Here is a 23,305-nt window from a genome sequence, read left to right on the forward strand (position 1 = left end):
TGCAAACACAAACTGGTCAACGTTGTTTTTGTTAGTCTGATACTCTAAATTGTAGGATCAGGGCGACAAAAGTCTGTCGCATCAGACCACGACCAACGTGTAGATGCTCAATCATTCCGAATGATAGGCAATATGCTATTATAAGTATTGTTACTCATTACAATTGGTACTCGACCACACACAACCAAAATATGCCACTCCACCTCATGGAGGGTTTGCTCCTCGCGCTTGGCATAGGTATATACAAGTACGTATTCCATGATCGTCATGGTGGAAACACTTAAAAGTCACGTCATCTACCCCACGAATCTGTGTCTCAAGAATCGCCAAGCAGGCAATCTTCAAGTCCTGGATGTAGATGAGGCGCCCGGCTCTACTTCCCGTGACCGTCTACCTCTCATCTCGATTTGTCCACGAGCGACGTTGTTCCAACGCAAGGTGATGTATTGTACTGGTGGGGGCCTGGAAGTATCGGACTCGCAGATAGTCGCAATAGCCACCGGATGGCGCCAGGCGCCAGCAGATGTCTGTTGTAGACGGAGGGTCTGCTCGACCCAGAATTATGACGGTTTGGCGGGGTCTTGTCACTTGATTTCTGTCAGAGCCCAGTGTTGCGCAAGAGCTGCCTTTCAGTCACCAACCCTCTTCCTCCTCAACCAATCCATCAGAACACCTGAGCGCCCTGTGCCACCATACTTCACGAGCCTGACCGCTTTGCAAGCCGCGGTGCGACCACTGAGGCGTCTAAATAAATGGTCAGTCTCGGAAGAGCCAACAATGGCCAAGAACTGGGGCGCAAATCCAGCGCTTCCAATCCAGCTGGCGTCGGGTGGGGCATGCGGGGGGTGCTATTCTAGCGCGCACTGTGCTGTCGGCGTGCGCAGCGGTCAGGCAAGCCAATGCGAGCGAGGCCGAAGGTCAGCTACGCGTAGGGTCATGCTTAAAAGGCAGCGGACGACCGCGTGAGTTTGTGCTTTGCTAAAGGTCAAGACCAGTCTCCATTGGGTTCAAATTGTTACAGATGCTTATCTCGAACAATCGTTGATGCAAACCCGTCTCGCAACCGGAAACAGAGTTTCTGACCGGCATCTCGTGGGGCCGGTTGTGCCAGTGACTGCACGGTGTGGAAGCCAACAAACACTGTGAAAAAGGTGCAAGCAGTGGGAGACAGAATAATGGCGTGCAGCGTCGCATTGACACAGCGTACAGTGTGCGTGGCTTCTTTCTGCTCATCTAGAACCCTGTTTCCCAGATCCACTGCCGCGCAGCGCCTTCACAGTGACGCCTCGAGACCGTCACGATCCATCGGTCAGCTGCTGCAGAGGTTTTTGGCGGCCATCGACGCATTCGTATAAAGCATCGCGCCAGGAACGCCTCGCCCGTGCCATTGGCGGTGCAATACATCTATCTATAGCTCTTTGCTCAATCTGTACCTGATCTCCCTCTTCTCCCCCTTGAAGCTATCGTGACCACCAGGAACAAGACCAGCCTCCACCACTACACCTTCAGTTCACTACGCGTGCTCCATGTTATAGCAACGACAGCAACCGGGTGTCTAGATCTACTTGTCGAAATTCTTTACCACACGCCATGTAAGTGCTTTGCCTTGCCTGCTCAGAACCTTATGCGGCCTCCCAATCCATGGGTATGATGGATGATCCAGTCCACGCGCAGCCGACTGGCAGCTGGGCTAGCTGTAGCGGCGGTGCAGGCAGCCTCAATGCCACTTGTAGCCATTGGGTCCGACATGGTCGGTGAGGCTTCAGCTGCGAGCTCATGCATTATCGCTTGAACTTTGTTCCTGGTGTCGTTATCCGTACCGGACATGTCATAGCGTTTGCGCGTTATCTAGCCCAGATAACGGGCCGCCAGCTTTGTCCTTGGTAGCCACTCTTCATTTAGCCCTGGGCCCCTTTGTCCCTCGATTTTCGTCTTCCAGACTCTGGCTAACCATCTCATTCTACAGCCATCATACACAGCAGCCATGACAGCCACAACGTCAACGCCCTCGATTCCTCCTCGCCCAGCCAGAGGCGCCGATAAGGACGCTCCTGCTTCTGGCCCCAAGATCCCTCCTCGTCCCAACAGGACTCGCCCGGAGCGCTCCATGTCCCCGAGCGCCGACCGCTTCGCGCCCTCACCTCTGAACGAGGGCCTTCTGGCCAAGGCTCGGCCACCGCCTTCAATGCTTAGCCCCCACCGCTCAAGCTTCGGTGACCGTGCTCGTGACCCCATTGAGAGGTCCAGCAGCGTCGACCTGCCCTCCGTTGGCGAGGAGGGCGCGGAATACGGCGCACTCGCAAGTGAAGCGGAGGAAGAGAGAGGCTCAAGGAACGCTTCCCCTGAGCAGACTCGCACGATCTCTGCGGGTCTCGAACTGCATGCGCCCAAGCCTTCTCTGCCTGCCAACCGGGCCAAAGCTCAGGTCCAGGCGGTCACCCGCACTGACTCCGACCGTGCGGCGTCTTTTGGAATTGGCCGTCCTGGGAGCCGTGACGAAACCCGCGCTACGTCCCGCGATAGCCACAGGAAGAGACCCAGCACCAGTCTGTCCCAGAGCAGCGATCACGACTACCACGATGACGAACACGGAATCCCAGAGATTGGCCAGCGAGTGCCCATGAACCCCCATCTCGGTGACGTCCAGGCTCCTTCGCCTGGCCCCGGTGAAGGCCAGCCCAGGCACCACAGCCGCAGGCATAGTGCGCGTGCGCTGCCCCCTGGTAGCTACGGACTTCACGGCCACGGCGTGGCCCCGCAGGACAAGCTGGAGAAGGAGTACTACAAGAAGCACCCCGACATCCAGGCTCGCGAGGAGCATACCCCCATCCACGATCGCCAGAACGACTACGCTATGAGCCGTGAAGACCTCAACAAGTTGGTGCGAGACACCGCCAGCCGTGGTCGTGGCTTCGGCACTGCCAAGGAGTTCCGTGGCACCCCCACGGATGAGGTTGCCTTCCAAGCCAGCGAGGAGTACGTCCGTCATACCTCTCCTCGCCCCAAGTCGGCGGCTCCGCAGACCGGCCATCACCGCCGTACCTCATCGCTCGCGCATTCCGTTACCGCGTTCAACGAGGAAGACGCCGGCGCGGACGAGGATGCAATCCACGTTGATGACCCAAAGCACCCCGAGTACCGCTCCTACGGTGATGAGGAGCCGGAAGCCGAGGACGAGGACTATACCGCCCCTATTCTTGCCTCAGACGAAGTGCAGAAGAACAAGAATGCGTACCGTCAGCGCCCTGCTGTGCATCCTCCTGCCGATCGTCGTGGCAGCAACTACGAGGCGGAAGAAGCCCCTAGTCGCCCTATCAGCCGACCCATCAGCCTTCACAAGGAGAGCTCTCAACCCGAGATTCGTTACACTCCTCTCGAGGACGTCGAGGAGTACGAACCCCTTTTCCCCGAGGAGGTGAAGAAAGAGAAGCAGCTCAAGGAGCAAGCCGACGAGAACAAGCACCACCACCACTTCCCCAGTAAGGATATTTGGGAGGATGCACCCAGCAGCATTCACTACACGGCGACAGTGTCGACTCCCGACCTGCCCGAGAGTGAGCACCATCGTGCGCGCTCGGCTGGCCAGGCCGAGAGACCGCTTACCCCGGCTCACGCTTTCGCTAAGCAGCAAGAGGAGCTTGCCGAGAGGGAGGCCAAGCGCCGCTCTGTCAGCAAGTTCCTGCCTCTCTCCGAGGAAAGGAAGCCGAACTGGGCCGCCCATCAGGCTCATCTCAAGGTTGAGCGTGCTGCTACCGGTAGCCCTCGCTTCCCTAGTCGTGATGTCTGGGAGGATACCCCAGAGAGCCACCTGCAGTCGACGACCGTCTCCACTCCCCAACAGGAGGAGGAGGAGGAAGAAGAAGAAGAGCAGGAGCCAGAGACAAGGCCTGTGAGAAGATCGCCGGAACGTCCAGCCGTCCCTAGCCGACCCAAGCCAGCCGTATCCGACAAACCAAAGCCTCAAATCCCTGCTCGCCCAGCTAAGAGCTCGGCAGGCGAGACGAGGGAGAAGCCACCAGTGCCCACGCGCCCGGCAGGGGGTAAGATTGCCGCTTTGCAGGCTGGATTCATGAACGACTTGAATCAGCGCCTCAAGATTGGTCCTCAGGTCCATAAGCGGGATGAATCCCCTGAGAAGGAGGCTGAGGCCGATAAGGAGAAGGCTCCCTTGTCAGACGCTCGCAAGAGCAGAGCCAGGGGTCCTCAACGGAGGGCTCCTGCGAAGGAAGCGGCTCCAGCAGCACAGACTAGCTCGAGTGTGTCAACACTGGATGTTTCCGCGCCTGTCGCCACTTGGTCCTTGGACGGCGAGGGCATCCTGACCGTTATTGGGGAAGCCGAGGGCGAGTCGACAGAACCGGCGGAGGAGACAGAGGCACCTGCGGAGGATGCGCCTACTGTCAAGGCAAATGACCCCGAACCGGACACATCTAAGGTTCAGGACGAGGTCGCCGAGACGCTGGAGCAGCCCAAGCCTACGGAGCAGGAACCGAAGCCGGAACCTGAATCTTCCGCGGGAGAGGTTGCTCACGAGGATGCGCCCGAGCAAGAGCCGAAGTTGGAACAAAAGACTTTGGTCGCCAACATGGCTGGCGAGAGCGTGTTAGAGGCCGATGTGGCTAAGACGGCGGACGGCAACGACGTGGAGCCTGTAGCGGTGAGGGATGAGGTGAAGCCGTGATTAGAAGATTGCGAGAGTATATTTTGCGTACTAGGTTATTTGCTTATCGACAATTCTCTGGATATTCCCACTAAGAGTTACATTTACTGAGTGAATATATCCACCCATGGCGGTTTGAACAAAAACACACCGAACGCCTAACTTAGTTGTTACATGCTTGAGCTAATTGTCGCATGTCCTCATCTCCCACCCCAAGCTCCAGACTGGTCTTTTCCTCTCCTTTCTTGCTCCAGCAGGCGATCAAATTCTCTCTGCGCCTTCTCCTTCTCTGAAGTCCCGCTGAAATCGGTAGACGAGTAGGCACCCCTGTCTCTTGTCCCCGTAGAGGAGCCCTGAAACTGATCACTTGTATCTTCGGGCTCGCCCCAACCGCCCTGTGCAGCTTGCGGGGGCTGAGGAGATCTTGCCGCCTGTCCTTGAGCTGCTTGCCCACGGAGACGAGCCCATGATGAGCCCGTCTGCTGCTGGACGGCAGAAGGTGCCACTGGGGAGGCGTCGTCGAAGGCGCTCGGTTGGCTGTCCCAGGAGCTCTGTTGCGATTGCGATTGGGGTGTCGATGATGTGTTGTCGTAAGCGCCTGCATTCTCCCATCCTCCGGCTGCCTGCCCGCCAATCGACTGCTGCTGCCCCTGCCCCTGCTGCTCAGTCGAAGTTGGCCAGACTGCGTGCGCAAGCTGCGCGTGGTGTTGGTCATTGAACCCTCGCGTCGCGTTCTTCATATCCAGATTCCACCCTTTCAGGCGCTCATCCCGCAAAAACTGGCGAGAATAGTACTTGGTGGCGTTGATCCTGAAGAGCGGCGAGAGGAAGAGGGAAACCGGCACCAGGTAGCCCAGGAACAGCATCGCAGGCCAGACGGTGTGCGTCAGCTTGTTCCGCAAAGCCCATGGCGGGACAACCTTGTATCTCCTCGCCGTCAGGACGCCAGCCAGGGCGAGCGAACCAAATCCTATCGCGGCCGATGCTCGCGCGTTGCCCTTCATCTGTTCCACCAGCGCATCGGCCTGCGGCTGCTCCAGCTCTCGCTCGTTGATTGCGGAGAGCAACGCGCCGAGGAAGACGCCTTGCTTCCGAAGCTGGGCATTGCCAGTGCCAAGCAGAGTCCATATGGAGGAGCTGTGATAGGTTCCCAGGGCAGTGTTTATGCGCGGTTCAAGATTGGTAACGTAGGGTCTGCTGCGTTCTTTGAGGTCTGCTATGCGTTTGTTGATCTCGGCCAGGCGATCGCGCATCCTGTCAGCATAGATGAGATCGGTTCTCTGTTGTGGCTGCTGCTGGGACGGCGAGCCGCCGTTGCCGTTGCCGGGGGATCTGTCAGAGCCATCCATAATTGCTTCGATCTTCCAGAGATCCTTTGATCAAGACAAAGTGTACGCTGGTAGCCTACCGACGAGCCGGACGGGTGTTGAGGTCATCGACGGTTCACTGTGGAGCTTACCGGGTACCTCAGAAGCGTGCTAAACGCCAGGTCACGTGTACGTGTTTAATGGGATACAGGCAAAGCACGCGTCTGGCCATAGTGGGGCTTCCGGCGACGCGCTCCTGTGCTTCCCGACGCGTCTCGTACTTACAACGCCCTCGGTTTCCCCATGTGTAGAGGATCGTGTTTCTTGGACATTTTTGGTATAGGCTCGGTAGCAATTTTGACTGACTATGCCTTTGCAAAAGTCATACTCGGAGCGAATCGGCCTGTCAAAGGTATTTTTGGCCTTTCCCACTGCCCCCAGTGTCACTCTACCCGTATCGAACTGACAACAACAGCGATCCCCGTGGCAGCGGTCTCGAAGCAACCCCGTCAACCAAAACTACAAACTACCACCTGTCGCGGAAGTCACCAAACAGAAACTCAGCAAATTCCAATGTCAAGCCTTGGAAGATGAGACGCCTGCAAAACCCGTGGAGGACACGGTGCTTCCTCCAAAGGAGACTGCCACAACACCCGCGAATCGATTAACGTGGAGGGACTTTATGGAGCCAAGTGACACCACGGTCGAGACAGACGAGCATACATCACCAAACGAGAGAATAGGATGGGACAGCAAACCCGACACCCTGTACGCCAATGCATTGTCGCCAATGCTGGCGCGACGTAAGGGAAAGCGAGCACGGAGTTCTTCACCAATTTCGTCGCCAGGCCACGAGAAACCAACGACCCCGGCGGTAAATGTCAAAAAGCTCGCACAAGCACTCAAATCACCGCACGCCGATCCCACACTGGAGCTGTGGGACCGATACGCCCTGAACAAGAATGAGTCGCATACGACCCCTCTGGGCCTCGCGAACCCGGCGCTGGCTCAGTTGATGGTATCGTCTTCGCCGCGAACCTCGCGAGAATCTGGAAAGGGCCAGCCTAACCTGCGGCGGGCGATGAGCTACGGCTTGCACGGGTCGAAGAGAAGGAAGATTGAGAAGAAAAGTTCCTGCGGTGGGACGACAACATCACAAGAGGAGATGGAGGCAGCATCGAAGTCTATGTTGGTGAACTCATTACTTGACACTATGAACAGCAGCATGCAAACCCCAAGTCCGGCCGGGAGCAGTTGCAAAGTCAATCCTGAAGATGCCACTCCCCAGGCAGTCCAGCATCTGCCGCAATCACCAACGGCGAGGAAGCCGCGAAGATCACCGACGAAGACTGTGCCGAGTCAGGCTCAAATAGCCATCGATGTTTTTTCGGACTATGGTGACGATGATTTCGACGATGAGACTTTCATGGAGTTGGAAGCAAGCTTGACGCAGGCTCCCCCGGTTGACGCGCCGGCAGTGAAGGATGATGTGATATTGGATGAGTTTGGCGACCTCGAAGATGATGATTTAGACGATGCGACCCTGTTGCTGGCGACGCAGACCATGAAGGAAAAGACCCCTTCACCGAAGAAAGCAAAACCACAAGCAAACAGTCCGGGTATGGCTGGCGCAGACATACTTGACGAGGAATTTGGCGATCTTGACGATGATCCAGACTTTGATGCCGTTATGGAAGCAGCAACTCAATCTGTCGAAAAGGCACAGAGCCCCAACTCACTTGTATGTCGGCACGAAAACATATGACGGCCTTTGCTAAGTGAAGGTAGTCCACACGGAAACCTAGGACCATACAGCGATACTTAATAACCTTGGTTTCAGAGAGCGAGTATATCGACAAGTATCAAGTAACGCGGCTTGAAAAGGTACATCTTCCGGGCCTCGATTGGCGTCAACCGCTAATTTGTTCCAGATACTGGTCATCCGGGCTGACGGAGGCAAAATCGATCGAACTGTGCATCTTCGCGGCTGCTGGTATGATACTCCAGCCCATGCCGACTCGTACGTCCACGTCATCGGCGATTTTTCGTACAAAGGCCAGTGCATTGTGGACGATGCCGAAAACCTCCTGATCTTACACCCTGATCAGCTGATTTCATCGACTGTCGTCGCGGACTCCTTTGGCTGCATGAGACGCGCCGTACTTCAAGATCGCGTCAAAGCAACCAGCGAGGCCTCGCCGCCGCTCGTATACGGCACCATGCTCCACGAAATTTTCCAGGATGCTCTTCTCGCAAACCAGTGGGATCGCCTCTTTCTATACAAAGTCATCCAGCAAACGTGCGAGAAGCACGTAGAGGATCTCTATACCATCAATGTGAGCATTGAGGTGGCTCGGGAACATCTCAACTCAAAGATGGATGAGGTCACGCAATGGGCGTCCGCTTTTGTCACATCTAACCCAGTACCCGACGGAGTCGTCGAGGACCGTGGCGGTAGGACGGCAAACATGGCGGTCACCAAGCTGCTTGACGTAGAGGAACACGTCTGGTCGCCGATGTATGGCCTGAAAGGCAATATCGATGCAACGGTTGAGGTTGCGATGCTCGACGGCAAAGACAAGCGCATGTTGACAGTTCCCTTTGAGGTGAAGACTGGCAAGCATCCCAACCCGAACCACATGGCTCAGACAGCGCTGTACACACTTCTGCTCTCTGATCGATACGACATCGACATCGCTTACGGTATTCTTTACTACATGGAAACATCAAAGACCATGCGCATTCCCGCGGTTCGACACGAGCTACGACATATGGTCATGCAGCGCAACCAGCTCGCTTGTTATGTAAGAGAACGAAGTGTCCAGCTGCCGCCAATGTTGAAGAACAAACACATGTGCGGGAAATGTTACGCAAAGACGTCGTGCTTTACCTACCATCGTCTCGCTGATGACGGAGACGGCGAGACCAGTGGGATGGGAGAGAAATTCGATGAGTTGGTCAAGCACTTGACACCTCAGCATCAAGCATTCTTCATCAAGTGGGAGAACTTGCTGACGAAAGAAGAGAAGGATGGCCAAAAGACGAAGCGAGAATTGTGGACAATGACGAGTGCCGAGCGAGAGAAGAAGTCTCGTTGCTTTGCCGATGTCATCATCAAGGAAGGGTCTGGCAGCGTTGACACTGATAACCCCCGAATCAATCGCTTCCATTACACTTTCATTAAGCGCCTCCAACAACCGGCTGGGTTCTCCTTCACGGAATCGGAGCTCAATGTTGGCGAACCCATTGTGGTATCTGATGAGGAGGGCCATTTCGCACTCGCCATTGGATATGTCACGGCGGTCAAGAAGCAGAGCATCAAAGTTGCAGTAGACCGGCGTCTACACAATGCTCGCATTCGCCAGCCAGGTTTCGATGAGGTGAACAATCAAGTCTTTGCTAGCATCATGGAGGTTGCACCGGAGGGCTCGGCGCCGCAAGATACTCAGGGCAAGATCAAGGAGGACCCTATTCGATACCGCCTCGACAAGGACGAGTTCAGCAACGGCATGGCCACGGTCAGAAACAACCTGGTTCAGATGATGGCGAATGACATTCCTGAAGCCAGCAAGATCCGATCACTGATCGTCGACCTCAAGACGCCCAGTTTCAAGTCAGCGCCAACACAATATGCCGTTACGGACGGCGAGAGCCTCAACATTGACCAGAAGAGGGCCATCGAGAAGGTCATGAGCGCGCAGGACTACGCTCTCGTCCTAGGTATGCCCGGCACAGGCAAGACAACGACGATTGCCCACATCATTCGAGCACTCGTGTCCCAGGGGAAGCAGGTGCTTTTGACATCCCACACCCACACTGCCGTTGACAACATTCTGTTGAAGCTCAAGACGGACAACATTCCCGTTCTCCGACTGGGCGCACCCGCCAAGATCCACCCTGGTGTTCAAGAGTTCGCCCATTTGGCCGGGATCCCGAAGAAGTCGTTCGAGGAGATTGACGAAGCGTGGATGAGGCCACCCGTTGTGGCTACCACTTGTCTCGGCATCAACCACCACATTTTCCAGAAACGTGCATTCGACTACTGCATTGTAGACGAGGCGTCACAGATCACCCTTCCAATCTGCGCTGGGCCCATTCGGATGGCAAGGACATTTATTTTGGTGGGCGATCACAACCAGCTCCCTCCGGTCGTCAGGAACGAGGAAGCTCGTGAAGGCGGCCTCGATGTGAGTCTGTTCAAGCTCTTGTCCGATGCCCATCCTCAGTCGGTCGTCAACCTCGAGCACCAGTATCGGATGTGCGAGGACATTATGACACTCAGCAACACCTTGATCTACGACGGACGACTACGCTGCGGCACCGAAGCTCTGAAGAAGCGTAAGCTGGAAGTGCCAAATATGGCTGCTTTAAGCCAAAGGCATCACGACGTGTCAACGTTAGCAACGGCTTCGGTGCGATCGTTTTGCACTGGTCCGTCGCGCCACCAATGTTGGCTGCGCGACCTTTTGGAGCCCGAGAACCGCGTCCTGTTTGTCAATACCGATACCCTGGAACCTGCCGTACACGAAGAAGCCCAAGGGAAGCGCATTGTGAACCCTGGCGAGGCTCGCATCGTACAGCAACTCGTGGACAGTTTTCTCGCAGTTGGCATAGCACCGGACGAGGTGGGTGTTATGACGCATTACCGTGCTCAGCTCTTCCTTCTGAAGGAGCAGCTCCGTCATTACGGAGGAGTCGAGATGCATACAACCGACCGCTTTCAAGGTCGCGACAAGGAGGTCATTGTGCTCAGTCTGGTGCGGAGCAACGATTCATGCTCCATCGGCGATCTCCTCAAAGACTGGCGAAGGATCAACGTTGCCTTCACACGCGCAAAGACGAAGCTGATTGTGGTGGGGAGCAAGAAAACCTTGAAGAACAGTGGCGATGAGACGATGCTGAGCCGCTTCATCAGGCTCATGGAGGAGAGCAACTGGATCTACGATCTCCCCAAAGATGCGATGGAAAGCCATTACTTTCCAGACTTTGCGACCCAGATCACCGCCACTGGACCCACGCAGAGAACACCAAAAACACCCGCCAAGGGACGAACACCGCCGAGAAAAGCGCAGGGAGCAGGCGGAAAGGAGAACAAGCGTCCGACGCCCAGGAAAAGCACCATGTCGGCCGATGTACTGTTCAAGGACAAGCCGATTACAAGATATATCATGCATGAGACAACGAATGGGGCATATTAAGCGTTCATATTGGATAATGGGTGGTGTCACCGGATATGCTGCATCGATAAGCAGGGGTTGTTATGGCCATAGCGTACTTGAATAATCACAATGTTTGACTGTCATCTGCATTCTCATCTTCAAAGTCGTCGTCAAAGCTGGCTGGTCAGCGGGAGATTTGAGGGGAGGGGAACTAATGTGTACATACCCCTGAACGCCGCAAATGAGCTTCGTGTATCGTTCCAGCTCCTCAAGTTGCGCGACACAGCCAGTGAGGCTTTCTTTGTACGAGTAGCTGTAGATTTCGCTCCACTGCTTATGCCGTCGCCACTCGCTGTCGTGCATGGACTTGGCCATCTCGTCATCGAGCTCCATCGTGCGGAGGATGAGCTTCTTCCTCGCGGCGGCTGCACTGGGCATGTACCGCGGAACCTTCCTCTGCGATCGCAACGCGCCGGCGAGGATGTACAGGTTTCCCAGAATAGCCGCCACCGCATCACGTCGGAAGCCGAGCAACTTCCCCGCTGCCGCAGAGTCATCTCTAATGTACCCTGGGTTGTAGAAGAGGGCACTCTGGCGTACGGCAATGAGGTATTCGAAGAACCGCTCGAGGGAATCGGCGAGGGCGGAGTAGGGGAGAGGGTCAAATGGGCCGCGGAGACGGATCTCGTGACGAGTCAGGACCTGGATGCTATGAGCGGAGCTGTACTTGTAAAGGAAATGACGGGACTGGGTGGAAGTACCAGCAGCTGGCGGATGCGGACAAAGCCTTCTCGCAACCGGCCCTCGAGCATCTCGGAGCGCGCAATGTCCTCGGGCGTAGGCTCGTGTCCTTCGTCAAAGTAGACATACTTGGCAACGACACCTGGGCGCTGTTAGTCTCTGCTGCGACTGTTGGACCGGAGTTGGCTCACTCCTGTAAATGATGCTCATGAAAAAGAGCATCGAGGACAAGGCATATCGTAGTTCGTGACGGGCAACAAAGGGCCAAAGAACCCAATTGACGACGATGGGCACTATGGTGCCCACGAGAAAGGAGAGACCTCTGAGAGTCGCGGTACGCATCACAGAGCCGCCGTTGCTATGGGATTGCAGACTCAAAGACACGACCGTGAAGGACAGGCAGCCAACCAGACCCGATCTCTGCGTCATAGTTAGCATTCGAAAGAGTGGGCAGAAAGAAGAGATGCCTACCGGATGTGAGCTTTGCGTGAAGCGGTAGAGCATCGGCACCATGTAAATCATGGCAAACACAGCGAGCACATATGGACTTCCATCCCCAGCAGCATAGCCTGCTCCGGCCCACACGGCGCCCAGCAACGCAACGGAGGCGCGCGTCACCAGATCTTGCAGATTACCACCAACCCTAGGATGGATCATGATCCAGCTCACGGCCACCACCCACCACGCCCCGTATTCATCCCACCAATCCGTGCCTTTCAGGTACGAGGGCACAGAGAGCAACGAGGTGACGAGGCACACCTTGAAAGCATATCGACTCTCGAACCCTTGTAGACGACGCAGCACTTTCCAGGCCTTGTAGCGCTTGGTCGTCTTGGTTGTTTCGGTCCCGTCATCAACGGTCCCAGCATCCATCGTTGGGTGTGTAGCCTCTACCCCAGATCCGCCCGGGTCCGGCTCAGGGGTGCCCGGGCGTGTCCTAGGAGGAGGCCGGTAGTCTCGCGACTTGATCTTCTCCAGGAGCTTGGCAATCTCGGAGAAGGTGGTGTGGTACGAAGCCGCGTTGATACCACCTCTGTCGTGCCGGACCTGCCTGTTGGTCCGGTGTATCGCCTGACGGAACGGATAAGAGGGCAGGTACACGCGCGGCCACTTGGGTGCACCTTGCATGGCCTCTATCTTGGTGACGAGCGCTTGGACGGCCGCTGCTGTCTCACGCACGTGTCGGGAGAACAGAAATAGCGGGATGACGTCCGCGTCGTCTATGGAGGAGGCTGGCAGTTCTCCTGAATTGAGAAGATCGTACTCGACAGCATCGAACGATGCCAGTGCGTTCTTGAGCCGGGTCTGGATGGAAGCGAGGTCGGAGGACGTCTCGGGGGGAGGGCCTAGGTGATTGCGATAGCCAGACAGGTCCATGATAGCGGCGTCACATCGACCGAGACCCTCGAATAGACAATCCAGAATCTCCCTAGTGGGCCTCGCAAAGAGCCGGGCAATCCTGCTGGCAGCATTGTCCGTGGTAATTGGGTCGTCCGTGGACGGCGAATGAACGGTGATCGTGACGTCGTGGCCGTCATCAAGGTTATCGAACATCAGAGTTTCAGTTTCCATGGACAGAATCGTTCGAATCACAGTCTGCATGAGATTTCTTAGCTCTCCAATGTCGTCGGGCCGGAATCTCGTAATGGACATGTCTATGCGCAGGTCACGATAGGCGACAGACAACTCAACGTACATCTTGGCGAGGGTCCTTCGGAGGCGAACGTCCCTGGGCTTCGGGATGATGAGGGCATCCTGGGCAACGGCGAAGAACTTGTGTAAAGTGGTGGAGAGCGGACGGGCGCCTGCGTCGGGAAACATGATGCAGCATACCACGAGCGAAATCGCTTGCCCATATAGCCACGACACACCATAGCTGAAGAGCTTGTGCCATACGATACGCTGGCTGTGTGTTTCTGCCAGTGTGGTGATTGTAATGGCTATGCCTGCGCATAGATTGGCTTGATGGAATCGCACCAAGGTAGATCGGATCCATGCAAGGATGCCCATGAACACGAGCATGAACGTGGCTAGGACACCTCCAAAACCAGCGCGAGCGGCTATAGTTGAATTGGACAGGAGGAGGGCGATTGTGCCCCAGCCCAGTCCTGCAGCGGTCCCAATGATTGTGAAGAATGCTCCATCGATTTGGGAGCCGACTGTCCTGGCTGGATGGTTCAAGATGACGGACACTGCCATGATATAGCTGTAGCGGCCTAGCCATTCGCGCACGACAGGTACCAGGCAGAGGATATATGCAATCAAGAACGCCGTGCAAGATTTGAGCAGCTGGATACCTGCCCTTGTCGTTGTGACCCTGACCGTCAGAGAGCGTAGTTCATGGGCCTGCCTCCAGCAAAAGTGCTTCGGTGAGAGGGGTGAGCCCTTGTCGAAAGCTTGTGGCAAGGTGGTCCTGGCATACTCTCGGTCTTCTGCGGTGGGAGCATCGGTTGGCTTCAAGAAGAAGGCGTCGAAGAAGCCTTCTCGCAGTTCCGACACGCCATAGGTTTTCGTGTCGAGCATGTCGTTGGAGACCATCTGCTCAATCTGAGCCATGCTGGCCCAAGAGCTGTGTCGCCTCCCGAGGTTGGGTCTGACGGGCGGATCGTCGTCCATCATTCCTCTGCTTTTCTCATCGTGTTCGGTGTATTGAGCGCCATCGCCACGACTGGAGTCTGCGGTGGCAATGCCAGTATGCGCAACCATTGCGTCTATTAGGTATCGTCCTGAAATGAAGACTGTGTATAGGAACAACCCATCTTGCCAATTACCATGCGGCTATGGCTATTGTTGACCTCACAATCTCATCTCATAACTAATTCAGGCCTGCCGCGTGAAAGTCGCGTACCGACAGTTGTCACTTGTCGATGCGGGTGTCAGGTGGCACATATAAGGCGGCAATGGAGCAACAGTGGCTTTGAGCGATCGAGATGCTGGCCAGTCGGCTGGTGACTCGTGAGCGAGCTGCGAGCTGCGAGCTGCGAGTGAGCGTGGACGTGGATGTGGAGCATCAGGTAGTTGTGCATCAAAGTTCCCGAACTCGAGCGTCTGAGAAGGCTGTGAGATCCTCGTTGGTCACATAAATGAGCGTTGCTTTACCAGTAATGAAGGCATTGCGACTACTACGTATAATCTCAAGCTCATCCTCTCTCGGGCTCCAATCGTCGCTGAGCTGAGATCTGCAATGCAGCCTGAGCAAGAAGAAGTGGGTCCCCTGGATGTCCAAGTCATCTGCCGGTTTGAGATCACGTGACGCACCGGCCCGGCCATTCTCGCGCCTCGGAGTCCGTCCACCTCAAGAACCACCATCAACGACGACGACGCCGCTGCTGCCCCCCCATTGCGGCCCATCACGACTTCGCAAAGCACACAATTCACCATTCGACACACAATGGCGCTCCTCCGTCACGCTGCCGCGCCTCTGCGCTCCGTGCGCTGCCTCCGCACCACACCCGCGACCGCCAGATCTTTCTCCCTCACGACCCGACGACAAGGTGGCGGTGGCGGCCAGCAGTTCGACCCTCCGACCGGCTGGCTCTGGGGCGTGAAGCCCGGTGAGAAGCCCGAGCCCGAGGGCTGGGAATGGCCCATGTACATCTTCTGCGGTAGCATTGTGGTTACTGCCATTGCGATGGCGTACAAGCCCGACACAACGTGAGTCAATGAGGGCAAGGGGAGAAGCGTTGGCATGGCCTGCGAAAGCAGTACCAGGCTACATGCGCCTCTCTTCTTTTGAAAATACCCGCACGAAACTGACAATCTTGTAGTGTTTCTACCTGGGCCCTCGAGGAGGCGAGGAGGCGGTTAGAAGCCGAGGGCATTCTGCCCGACCCAAGCTCATCTGGCGACAAGAAGAACTGAACCCGAGGGCGAGAAGGACAAGCTTAGATGCTGCTGTGATGGGAGGATTTCGCATGGTCCCGGCTGGACTACCAACGACATGTGTATATCGACTTCGGTGCGCTCACTGAAGAAATTCTTGGTTCACGCCATGGTTAGAGGATGATTCCCTTTGTTGTCAATTGACACATCTTTACTTGCTATCACGGAAATCTCGATTATCATAGCACCCTGATAATGCATTGATTGGAAAGCGCGCCCCTTGAATGGATCGATGCATGCTGCTTTGCTTTATATCCCTGCAACTCCTGACATTCTATATACGCGTCTAACTTAAGCCTGGGTCCTGTAGCTCCACTCGTGCTCCTCGTCGCCATACTGAATGTTCTCCATCCAGGTCTTCATCCTCAACGCAATCTCGCCAGACTCCTCCGTCTCCTTCAGTCCGCAGTTGATCATCTCGCCCTTCCATGAGATCTTGCGGATGGGGCTGACAATGGCAGCTGTGCCAGCGCCAAAGGCCTCAATAAGGCGGCCCTCCTTATCGGCATCGGCAAGCTCCTTGATGGTGTACTTGCGCTCGCTGACCTTCCAGCCCTCGGGCACAAGACGCTCGCGGGCCAGGGCAAGGACGGAGTCGCGGGTGACACCCTCGAGAATGGTGCCGTCCAGGGGCGCGGTGATGAGCTCCTTCTGACCGGTGGCCTTGTCCTTGATGGCCGCAAACATGTTCATGGTGCCGACCTCGGTGACGTACTGCTCCTCGCCAAACAGCCACAGGTTCTGCTGGAAGCCGCGGCCGGCAGCCTCGAGCTGGGGGACAATGCAGGGCGCGTAGTTGGCGCCGAGCTTCTTGTCGCCGACACCGCCGGGCCACGCGCGCACAGCGTAGTCGGTCGCCTCGAGCGACACGGCCTTGAAGCCCGTGGGGTAGTAGGGCCCGACGGGCGAGGCGATGACATAGAGCAGCGCCGAGCCTGGAGGGCCAACGCCGAGGGTCTTTTGCGTGCCGATCATGGTGGGACGCAGGTACAGCGAGTAGCCGCGCTGGTTGGGGATGGAGCCCTTCTCCAGGTTGGCAAACTTGGAGATGAGCTCTGTGAGGGCGGAGGGCTCAAAGGTGGGCAGCGCAATGCGGGCGCTCGACTTGTTGAGGCGGGCCATGTTCTTGTCCGGCCGGAACAGGCGGACGCTGCCCTCCTTGTCTTTGTAGGCCTTCATGCCCTCGAAGCACTCAAAGGCGTAGTGGAAAACGCATGTCGCCGGGTCGAGGGAGAGGTTCTGGTAGGGGACGATCTTGGGCTCGAGCCAACCTTCGTTCTCGGTCCACTCGATGGTGAGCATGTGATCTGTAGCTGTCAGTATTGAAATCTCCATCAAAAATCGGCCGAGCTGACCTGTGAACTCCCTGCCAAAGACGAGGTCCTCAGGCTTGCTGAAGGTTTTGGGCTTGGTGGTCTGGGTGACCTGCAGTTTGGAGGCATCGAGGGGAGCCTGCTTCGACGCAGACGCCGCCTGGGCCTTGATGCTGTATGGGCGCGCAGCATAGCATGTCGGGAGAGCTCTTGACGCCCTCGTGGCGCTCCATAGAGCGGTTGAGCGTAGAACGGACCGCATGGTTGTGTGGTGATGGTCGGGTGGAAATGCGCCCGACGTGTACGTACTTTTCTCCCGCCCTTATTCAGTTCGAAATAACGAGTAGCAACAGTGCAATCAAATCCAAACTCCCAATTGATCTAGTCGACGTCGTATTAAGTAGAGCTGCAATTCTCAATTCTAACGTAAGGTAGAAATAGAAATACCCGCACGCCGCATCCCATCGGCGCTCTATCGGAGTCCTTCGCGTCAGACACGCCCTTTTAGCGCTGCATCTCCCAGTAAGCCGATCTGCCTCCGCCGAGGATAAGCGCTACTCCCAACGAATGTCTACCAGACTGCGCGAGCATTAGCTCTGACGATAAGTAAGTAGTCTAAATGACTCTTTGGTGAAGTCGAGATGAGACCCGTGAGTAACCTTCAATTTGGCATGCTCTATGGGCTGTGGTTCTCTCATACCGGACACGTCCGCCGGTGTCGGGTAAAAGAAGCTGGTTACTTTCACGTTGGCCTATCTTTTATGATATTTCAGAAGAATCTGTAATCTCCCAGCAGCAGTCATGCAGAAACTTATGTACACGGAGACGATAGTAAGGCTTGGTACAATACATGAATGCTGCCTGTTTAACGAATTCAATTGTACGTAGTGCGGATACAGTAGCATGCTCCGCAGGGTAGGCAAATCTAAGCTTGAGCCACAGCTGTCACAGCCACTGGGCCGACACCTGTCATAATGCCTGCTGTACCTGATTACGCCACAGGACTCGACATTGCGAAGCCCAACCTTGATGCTGTCTGTGCATACATTGATACCTATCATTTGCGCAACCTTTTGGAGGCCATATATTCATAATTCTCTGTCCGTTCCGTTGAACTGACAGCATTCACTACGCTCCCAAGAGCTACGCGACAGGGCTAGACAACCCCCATTGCGCGCGCTGGCGCATCAGCGCAACTGCGACCTTTTCTTCCTCCAGCTCCCGTCATGATACCAATTATACGCGCCGAACTCCCTCCGTAACGAATTCGACATGTTTTCCTCGGCGCTCAAGTCCATTTCGGCAACGAACATTACCGCCAACTACTCCATCGCCTCGACAGCCACATCCCAGGCCGGACCGTGGCGGATATACGACGCCAAGAAGAAGTCCACAGGCAAGGCATACAGTGTCTTTGTATTCGACAAGAAGACCCTCGATGCCGGCGGCAGCTCCCTGGGCGGTCGGAGTGGTGGCACGTCGGTGAAACGCGCGGTGGAGGAGGTCGTGGAGCGGCTGAAGAAGGAAGCGTCAAGCCTGGCGAAACTACGACACCCCAGCATCCTGGAATTGGTCGAGCCGGTGGAGGAGACCCGTGGTGGCGGGCTACAATTTGTGACCGAGGCCGTGACAGCCTCGCTGGCGAGCGCATTACACGAGAAGGACGATCAGGAGAGATCTGGTGGACCGGGTGGCCGTGGGAGTCGCTACGTGACGGAAGATGCGGACGGCGTGCGGCGACGTCGCGAGCTGGAACTCGATGAGCTGGAGGTCCAAAAGGGCTTGCTGCAGGTCAGCAAAGCGCTCGAGTTCTTGCACGACAATGCGGGACTGTTGCATGGCAACCTGACGCCGGATGCGATCCTGATCAACGCCAAATCGGACTGGAAAATCAGCGGGCTCGCGTTCTGTAGCCCGGTCGAGGGGTCGACGAAACCGACGTCGATACAGGGCGTCAACCTGTATGAGGTGCTGAACCCCGACCCAAGGTTGCCTAGGTTCGTCCAGCTCAACCTGGACTACACTTCGCCAGACTTCGTCATGGACAACAACATGACAGCTTCCGCAGACATGTTCTCGTTGGGCTTGCTATCAGTAGCCTTGTATAATTCGCCTCACCGATCGCCTTTGGAAAGTCACGGCAGCTTGTCCGCATATCGAAAGCTCTTCTCCTCGTCCTCGACGATACCGTCAGCATCAAACAAGTTCCTTTCCTCTCGGCCGCTGCCCAAGGATCTAACGAACCATGTTCTACCTCGCCTGATTACTCGAAGACCAGCGCAGCGCATGACAGCCAAAGAGTTTCAAGAAAGCGAGTTCTTTGACAATGTTCTCATATCGACGATTCGCTTCCTGGATGCGTTTCCGGCCAAGACAGCGAATGAGAAGAACCAGTTCATGCGCGGCTTGAACAAGGTTCTCCCCTCGTTCCCCAAATCGGTGATCGAGAAGAAGCTTTTGCCTGCCCTGTTGGAGGAGCTCAAGGATCGCGACTTGCTGTCTCTGATCCTGCAGAACGTCTTCAAGATCCTCAGCCTTCTGCCATCGTCAAGACGAGCATTTGTTGACAAAGTGCGCCCTGCCCTCAAAGATATCTTTGTGGTCAATGCGAAGCAAGCACAGCAGGACAAGGACCCTGCAAGGGATGCCGGGCTCATGGTCTTCCTCGAGAACCTGTCCATTTGCGCGGAAAACTGCTCAGGGAAGGAATTCAAGGATGGTAAGTTAAATACCAAGACCCCGTCAAGCGTCTCGCTAACAATGTAGATATCTTTCCTGTATTGTTGGCCGCCATCGAGTGCCCTACACATACCATCATCGACGCGGCCATGCGCAGTCTCCCTGTCGTCCTACCCGTCCTCGACTTTAGCACCATCAAAGGCGAGCTCTTCCCGGTTATTGCCGCAGTCTTCACACGCACCAATAGCCTCGCCATCAAGGTCCGAGGCTTGCAGTCCTTTGTTATTCTCTGCGGTGGATCGGCCGATGCCGCCGCTGATGATGGTCTGAACGGTCTTGCCCCTCAAAAGAAGACGTCTTCCTCGTCAGCACTGGACAAGTACACGATGCAGGAGAAGATCGTGCCGCTGGTCAGGGGCATCAAGACAAAAGAGCCGGCCGTCATGATGGCTGCGCTGAACGTGCTTCGCATTGTCGGGCAGACGGCCGATGCCGACTTTGTCGCCATGGACATCCTCCCCATCCTGTGGAGCATGAGCCTGGGACCCCTGCTCGAGCTGAAGCAGTTCCAAACATTCATGGAGCTCATCAAACTCCTCTCGTCCCGCGTCGAGGAGGAGCAAACGCGCAAACTACAAGAACTGGGTGGCACCAACGGCTCCGCCACGGCCAACAAAGGAGAAGACATGCTCTCCTTTGGTGGACTCACGGGCACTGCCTTTGATGCCACAGGCCCTGCCGGAAACGAGGATGACTTTGAGTCCCTTGTCAAGGGAAGAAGCAGCACGTCCGCAGCAGCAGCCCCGGGCAGCGGGAGCTTCCCTAGCTGGGACGACGCACCCAACACGACGACGATTACGACGAACACCTCGTCTTCCAACGGACCTGGTCGATCGTCAGGGCGAAGCACACCTTCGGCACCAGCGTTCTCCTGGTCCACACCGACGCCCGCGCAGCCGACGAGCCCGCCCTCGGTCACGGGCGCGTTCACAGCGCAGCAGCCTAGTTTCAGGACCGTGACGCCCGACATGAACTCGTTTGCGAGCCTGACGCCGACGTCGACACAGTTCAGTCAGCCTCTGCAACCTGTGTCGCAGCAGAAAACGGCGGCATTCTCCCCGCCACCGCCACAGCAGCAACCGCAGCAGCCGCAGTCCTCGAGCATCAACTGGGGCAGTGGCAGCAGCAGCGCAAACCCATGGGCATCCTCGACGCCGTCGAGCACAGCACCCAACTACTCGTCCGGTGCAGCAGGCATGGCATCCTCAATGTCCGGCATGTCATTGAACAGCCAGCAGAGACCTACCATGGGCTCCTCGTCAGGTTCATTCTCATTACCGCCTCCGCCTGGTGCATCGAACTCCAGCACTGCCTTTGGTGGTATGAAGCCGCCTGCACAAGGGAACACTGGCTTCGGCATGGCAGCGCCCCAGAGCCAATGGGGCCAGCAGTCCACGAGTATGGGCAGCATGGCGAACACGCAACCACAGCAGCAGCAGGCGTCCAAGTCTGGGCTGGACAAGTATGAGTCGTTGATATAGTATGACCCCCACCGTACATAGACACATCTATAGCATAACCAGCGACTTGTTCATTATCATTGACCCTTCTATGTATGCAAAGACTACACGACGACGCCCTACTCCGACGTCTCCTTTGTAAAGACATGTCGACTCTTGTAGCCCTCCTCCGTCTTGACAGTGATGCGCCCGGGGGTCACCATCTCGTGCTTCAGCTCCCAGCCCAGCCGCCGGCACAGCTCCTCGACGACAACGTCGCAGTCGCCGAGCAGGTCAATGTCAAAGTTGATGTGCGTCACGGCCTGCCGCGAGATGTACAGCTGCGGAATGTGCGACGGCAGCCAGCCGACAATCTCGCTCACGGGCGTCACCTTGAGACTCGTCCCGATGACGACGACCAGGTCTACTTTTTCGCGGTCGTGCTCCGTCAGCCGCTTGGAGAACTCGTCGGGTAGGTCTTCGCCGAAGAAGGTAATGTCCGGCTTCATGACGCCGGCCTGCGGGATGTCGTAGGCCGGGTCATCGTCGTCGTCGTCGTCATCGTCGTCATGCCCGTTCTTCCGTCTCCGTCGACGCCCGTTCGGCCCCTCGCTGGATCGCTTCCGTTTTGGCGCCGCGGGACGGAGACGCTGGATGCACCTTGGGCACTTGGGGATGACGCCCGCCCTGATGTCGGGGAAGATGTCCTCGCCGGCCGTCTTGTAGCCACACTCGACGCAGGTCGCGCCGCCAAACGAGCCATGGCACTGGATCAGCCTGTCATTGGGCACGCCGGCGACAATCTCCAGGTTGTCAATGTTCTGCGAGTAGTTGGTCAAGAGCTTGCCGCGCTCGTGCAGCATGGCGATGAACTTGTGGGTGGGCGTGTAGCGGTCCGTGGAGGGGATAATGTCCTTGGCCACCGAGTAGAAGATGGTCGGGTCGTCCTTGAACGTGTGGATGTCAAAGACCTCTTGCGGGTCGTTGAGTCCCAGGTGCTCGAGCTTGGAGTACAGACCCGTGCCCTTGGATCGGAAGTCGGGGATGCCAAGGCTGGTGCTGATGCCCGCCCCCGTGAGCACAATCACGTTGGAGGACCTCTGCAGCAAGTGCACGGCGTCGTTGACGGTGTTGTAGCGTGTGAGTTTGGCCCGCTTGGCAAGCTCCCGCGTAATGGCCACCGTGAGGAGAGGATGAAAGTCCTCGTCTGGACAGTCGTCCAAGAAGGCGGGGGCCTTGAGGTTGAAGGCTGTGAGGAGCTTGCGCGCTGTGTACCGCCCCGAGTCGAGGGTGCGCTGGGCGAATACCACGGGTCCGTATTCACGTAGTTCGCGACGCAGGCGACTGGCCTCTTCCGGCGTGCAGCTGCCCGGTGTGTCTGTCGTCAAACTCAGTTCCTTTGTCTCTCTCTCTTCGCCTGCTCATGACTCACCGCCTGATTCCTGCTCCAGGGTCTCCAGGATATCTTCATACATTGAATCCGTCTCCCACGAATCACGAGTGTCCGCCACGCGCTCCTCGAGGTCAGCGACGGAAATTGTAATGGCGGCACGCTCGAGCTCCTCGGGCGTGGCCGTCTCAGGCGTGGCCAGCGGTGGCGCCCCGACGGGCCCTTGGGGCGCGCGAGGTCCCTCTGCGGGTGGCATGATGCGGTGAAAGATGTTTGATGCGCGTGGACGAGACGGATGAACTGGCGTTGGTGGGTGTGTTGATTGTAGGACCGAGGATAATTATGGGTTGAGATGACGCCGCGTTGAAAGGCAAAATTCTTGGTGAGACAATCTGATTCGGTTGTCAAGTGTAAGCGTTGTGTAAAGTCCTATGCGACCCAGGTTTGTCTGTGGGATTGATCTGGGTTGTGGGAGAGACAATGCGTGTGATGCAGGTGAAACAGCTCCTCGCAACTCAAGACTCGTCAAAGACCAGGAAGATGTCGAAACGTGGCTGCTGTGGGACGTGGGACAAGCTGGGCTTCTTCTGGTGGTGGTTGCTTGCTTGGAAAACGAGGGAGAAGAAAGAAACCAGGCCAAGACGAACAGATAATAGATATATAGATAGATAGATA

The 23,305-nt window shown here is 56.5% G+C and overlaps 7 protein-coding genes across 7 annotated transcripts; 3 read left to right on the top strand and 4 right to left on the bottom strand.

Annotated features, from left to right (window-relative positions):
* The first annotated feature begins 1,524 nt into the window (after positions 1 to 1,524).
* F5Z01DRAFT_415788 (altered inheritance of mitochondria protein 21) lies at positions 1,525 to 4,771 on the top strand. The gene is made up of 2 exons (XM_046259594.1): positions 1,525 to 1,592; positions 1,967 to 4,771. The coding sequence occupies exon 2, from the start codon at positions 1,985 to 1,987 to the stop codon at positions 4,679 to 4,681; it is 2,697 nt and encodes an 898-aa protein (XP_046121706.1). The 5' UTR covers positions 1,525 to 1,592; positions 1,967 to 1,984; the 3' UTR covers positions 4,682 to 4,771.
* A 5-nt stretch (positions 4,772 to 4,776) lies between these two features.
* Positions 4,777 to 6,092, bottom strand: F5Z01DRAFT_647075 (uncharacterized protein). Its single transcript, XM_046262948.1, has one exon. It carries the CDS (start codon positions 6,007 to 6,009, stop codon positions 4,861 to 4,863), a length of 1,149 nt encoding a protein of 382 aa, XP_046121707.1. The 5' UTR covers positions 6,010 to 6,092; the 3' UTR covers positions 4,777 to 4,860.
* A 5,115-nt stretch (positions 6,093 to 11,207) lies between these two features.
* F5Z01DRAFT_415918 (uncharacterized protein) lies at positions 11,208 to 14,757 on the bottom strand. Its single transcript, XM_046259595.1, has 5 exons — positions 12,339 to 14,757; positions 12,059 to 12,287; positions 11,888 to 12,009; positions 11,353 to 11,828; positions 11,208 to 11,302 (listed from the first exon to the last, which is right to left on the bottom strand). Exons 1-5 carry the CDS (start codon positions 14,571 to 14,573, stop codon positions 11,251 to 11,253), a joined length of 3,114 nt encoding a protein of 1,037 aa, XP_046121708.1. The 5' UTR covers positions 14,574 to 14,757; the 3' UTR covers positions 11,208 to 11,250.
* Positions 14,758 to 15,036: 279 nt separating this feature from the next.
* Positions 15,037 to 15,964, top strand: F5Z01DRAFT_647084 (ESSS subunit of NADH:ubiquinone oxidoreductase-domain-containing protein). The gene is made up of 2 exons (XM_046262949.1): positions 15,037 to 15,521; positions 15,635 to 15,964. The coding sequence occupies exons 1-2, from the start codon at positions 15,259 to 15,261 to the stop codon at positions 15,726 to 15,728; spliced, it is 357 nt and encodes a 118-aa protein (XP_046121709.1). The 5' UTR covers positions 15,037 to 15,258; the 3' UTR covers positions 15,729 to 15,964.
* On the bottom strand, positions 15,965 to 17,507 carry F5Z01DRAFT_647086 (aminotransferase). The gene is made up of 2 exons (XM_046262950.1): positions 17,105 to 17,507; positions 15,965 to 17,056 (listed from the first exon to the last, which is right to left on the bottom strand). Exons 1-2 carry the CDS (start codon positions 17,322 to 17,324, stop codon positions 16,041 to 16,043), a joined length of 1,236 nt encoding a protein of 411 aa, XP_046121710.1. The 5' UTR covers positions 17,325 to 17,507; the 3' UTR covers positions 15,965 to 16,040.
* A 550-nt stretch (positions 17,508 to 18,057) lies between these two features.
* Positions 18,058 to 21,329, top strand: F5Z01DRAFT_647088 (protein kinase domain-containing protein ppk32). Its single transcript, XM_046262951.1, has 2 exons — positions 18,058 to 19,781; positions 19,829 to 21,329. Exons 1-2 carry the CDS (start codon positions 18,335 to 18,337, stop codon positions 21,280 to 21,282), a joined length of 2,901 nt encoding a protein of 966 aa, XP_046121711.1. The 5' UTR covers positions 18,058 to 18,334; the 3' UTR covers positions 21,283 to 21,329.
* Positions 21,330 to 23,299, bottom strand: F5Z01DRAFT_647091 (DHS-like NAD/FAD-binding domain-containing protein). The gene is made up of 2 exons (XM_046262952.1): positions 22,673 to 23,299; positions 21,330 to 22,618 (listed from the first exon to the last, which is right to left on the bottom strand). Exons 1-2 carry the CDS (start codon positions 22,884 to 22,886, stop codon positions 21,381 to 21,383), a joined length of 1,452 nt encoding a protein of 483 aa, XP_046121712.1. The 5' UTR covers positions 22,887 to 23,299; the 3' UTR covers positions 21,330 to 21,380.
* Between the last annotated feature and the right edge of the window lie 6 nt (positions 23,300 to 23,305).

Source organism: Emericellopsis atlantica (assembly GCF_019669845.1).
Source record: "Emericellopsis atlantica unplaced genomic scaffold F5Z01scaffold_4, whole genome shotgun sequence".
Taxonomy (NCBI): domain Eukaryota; kingdom Fungi; phylum Ascomycota; class Sordariomycetes; order Hypocreales; family Bionectriaceae; genus Emericellopsis; species Emericellopsis atlantica.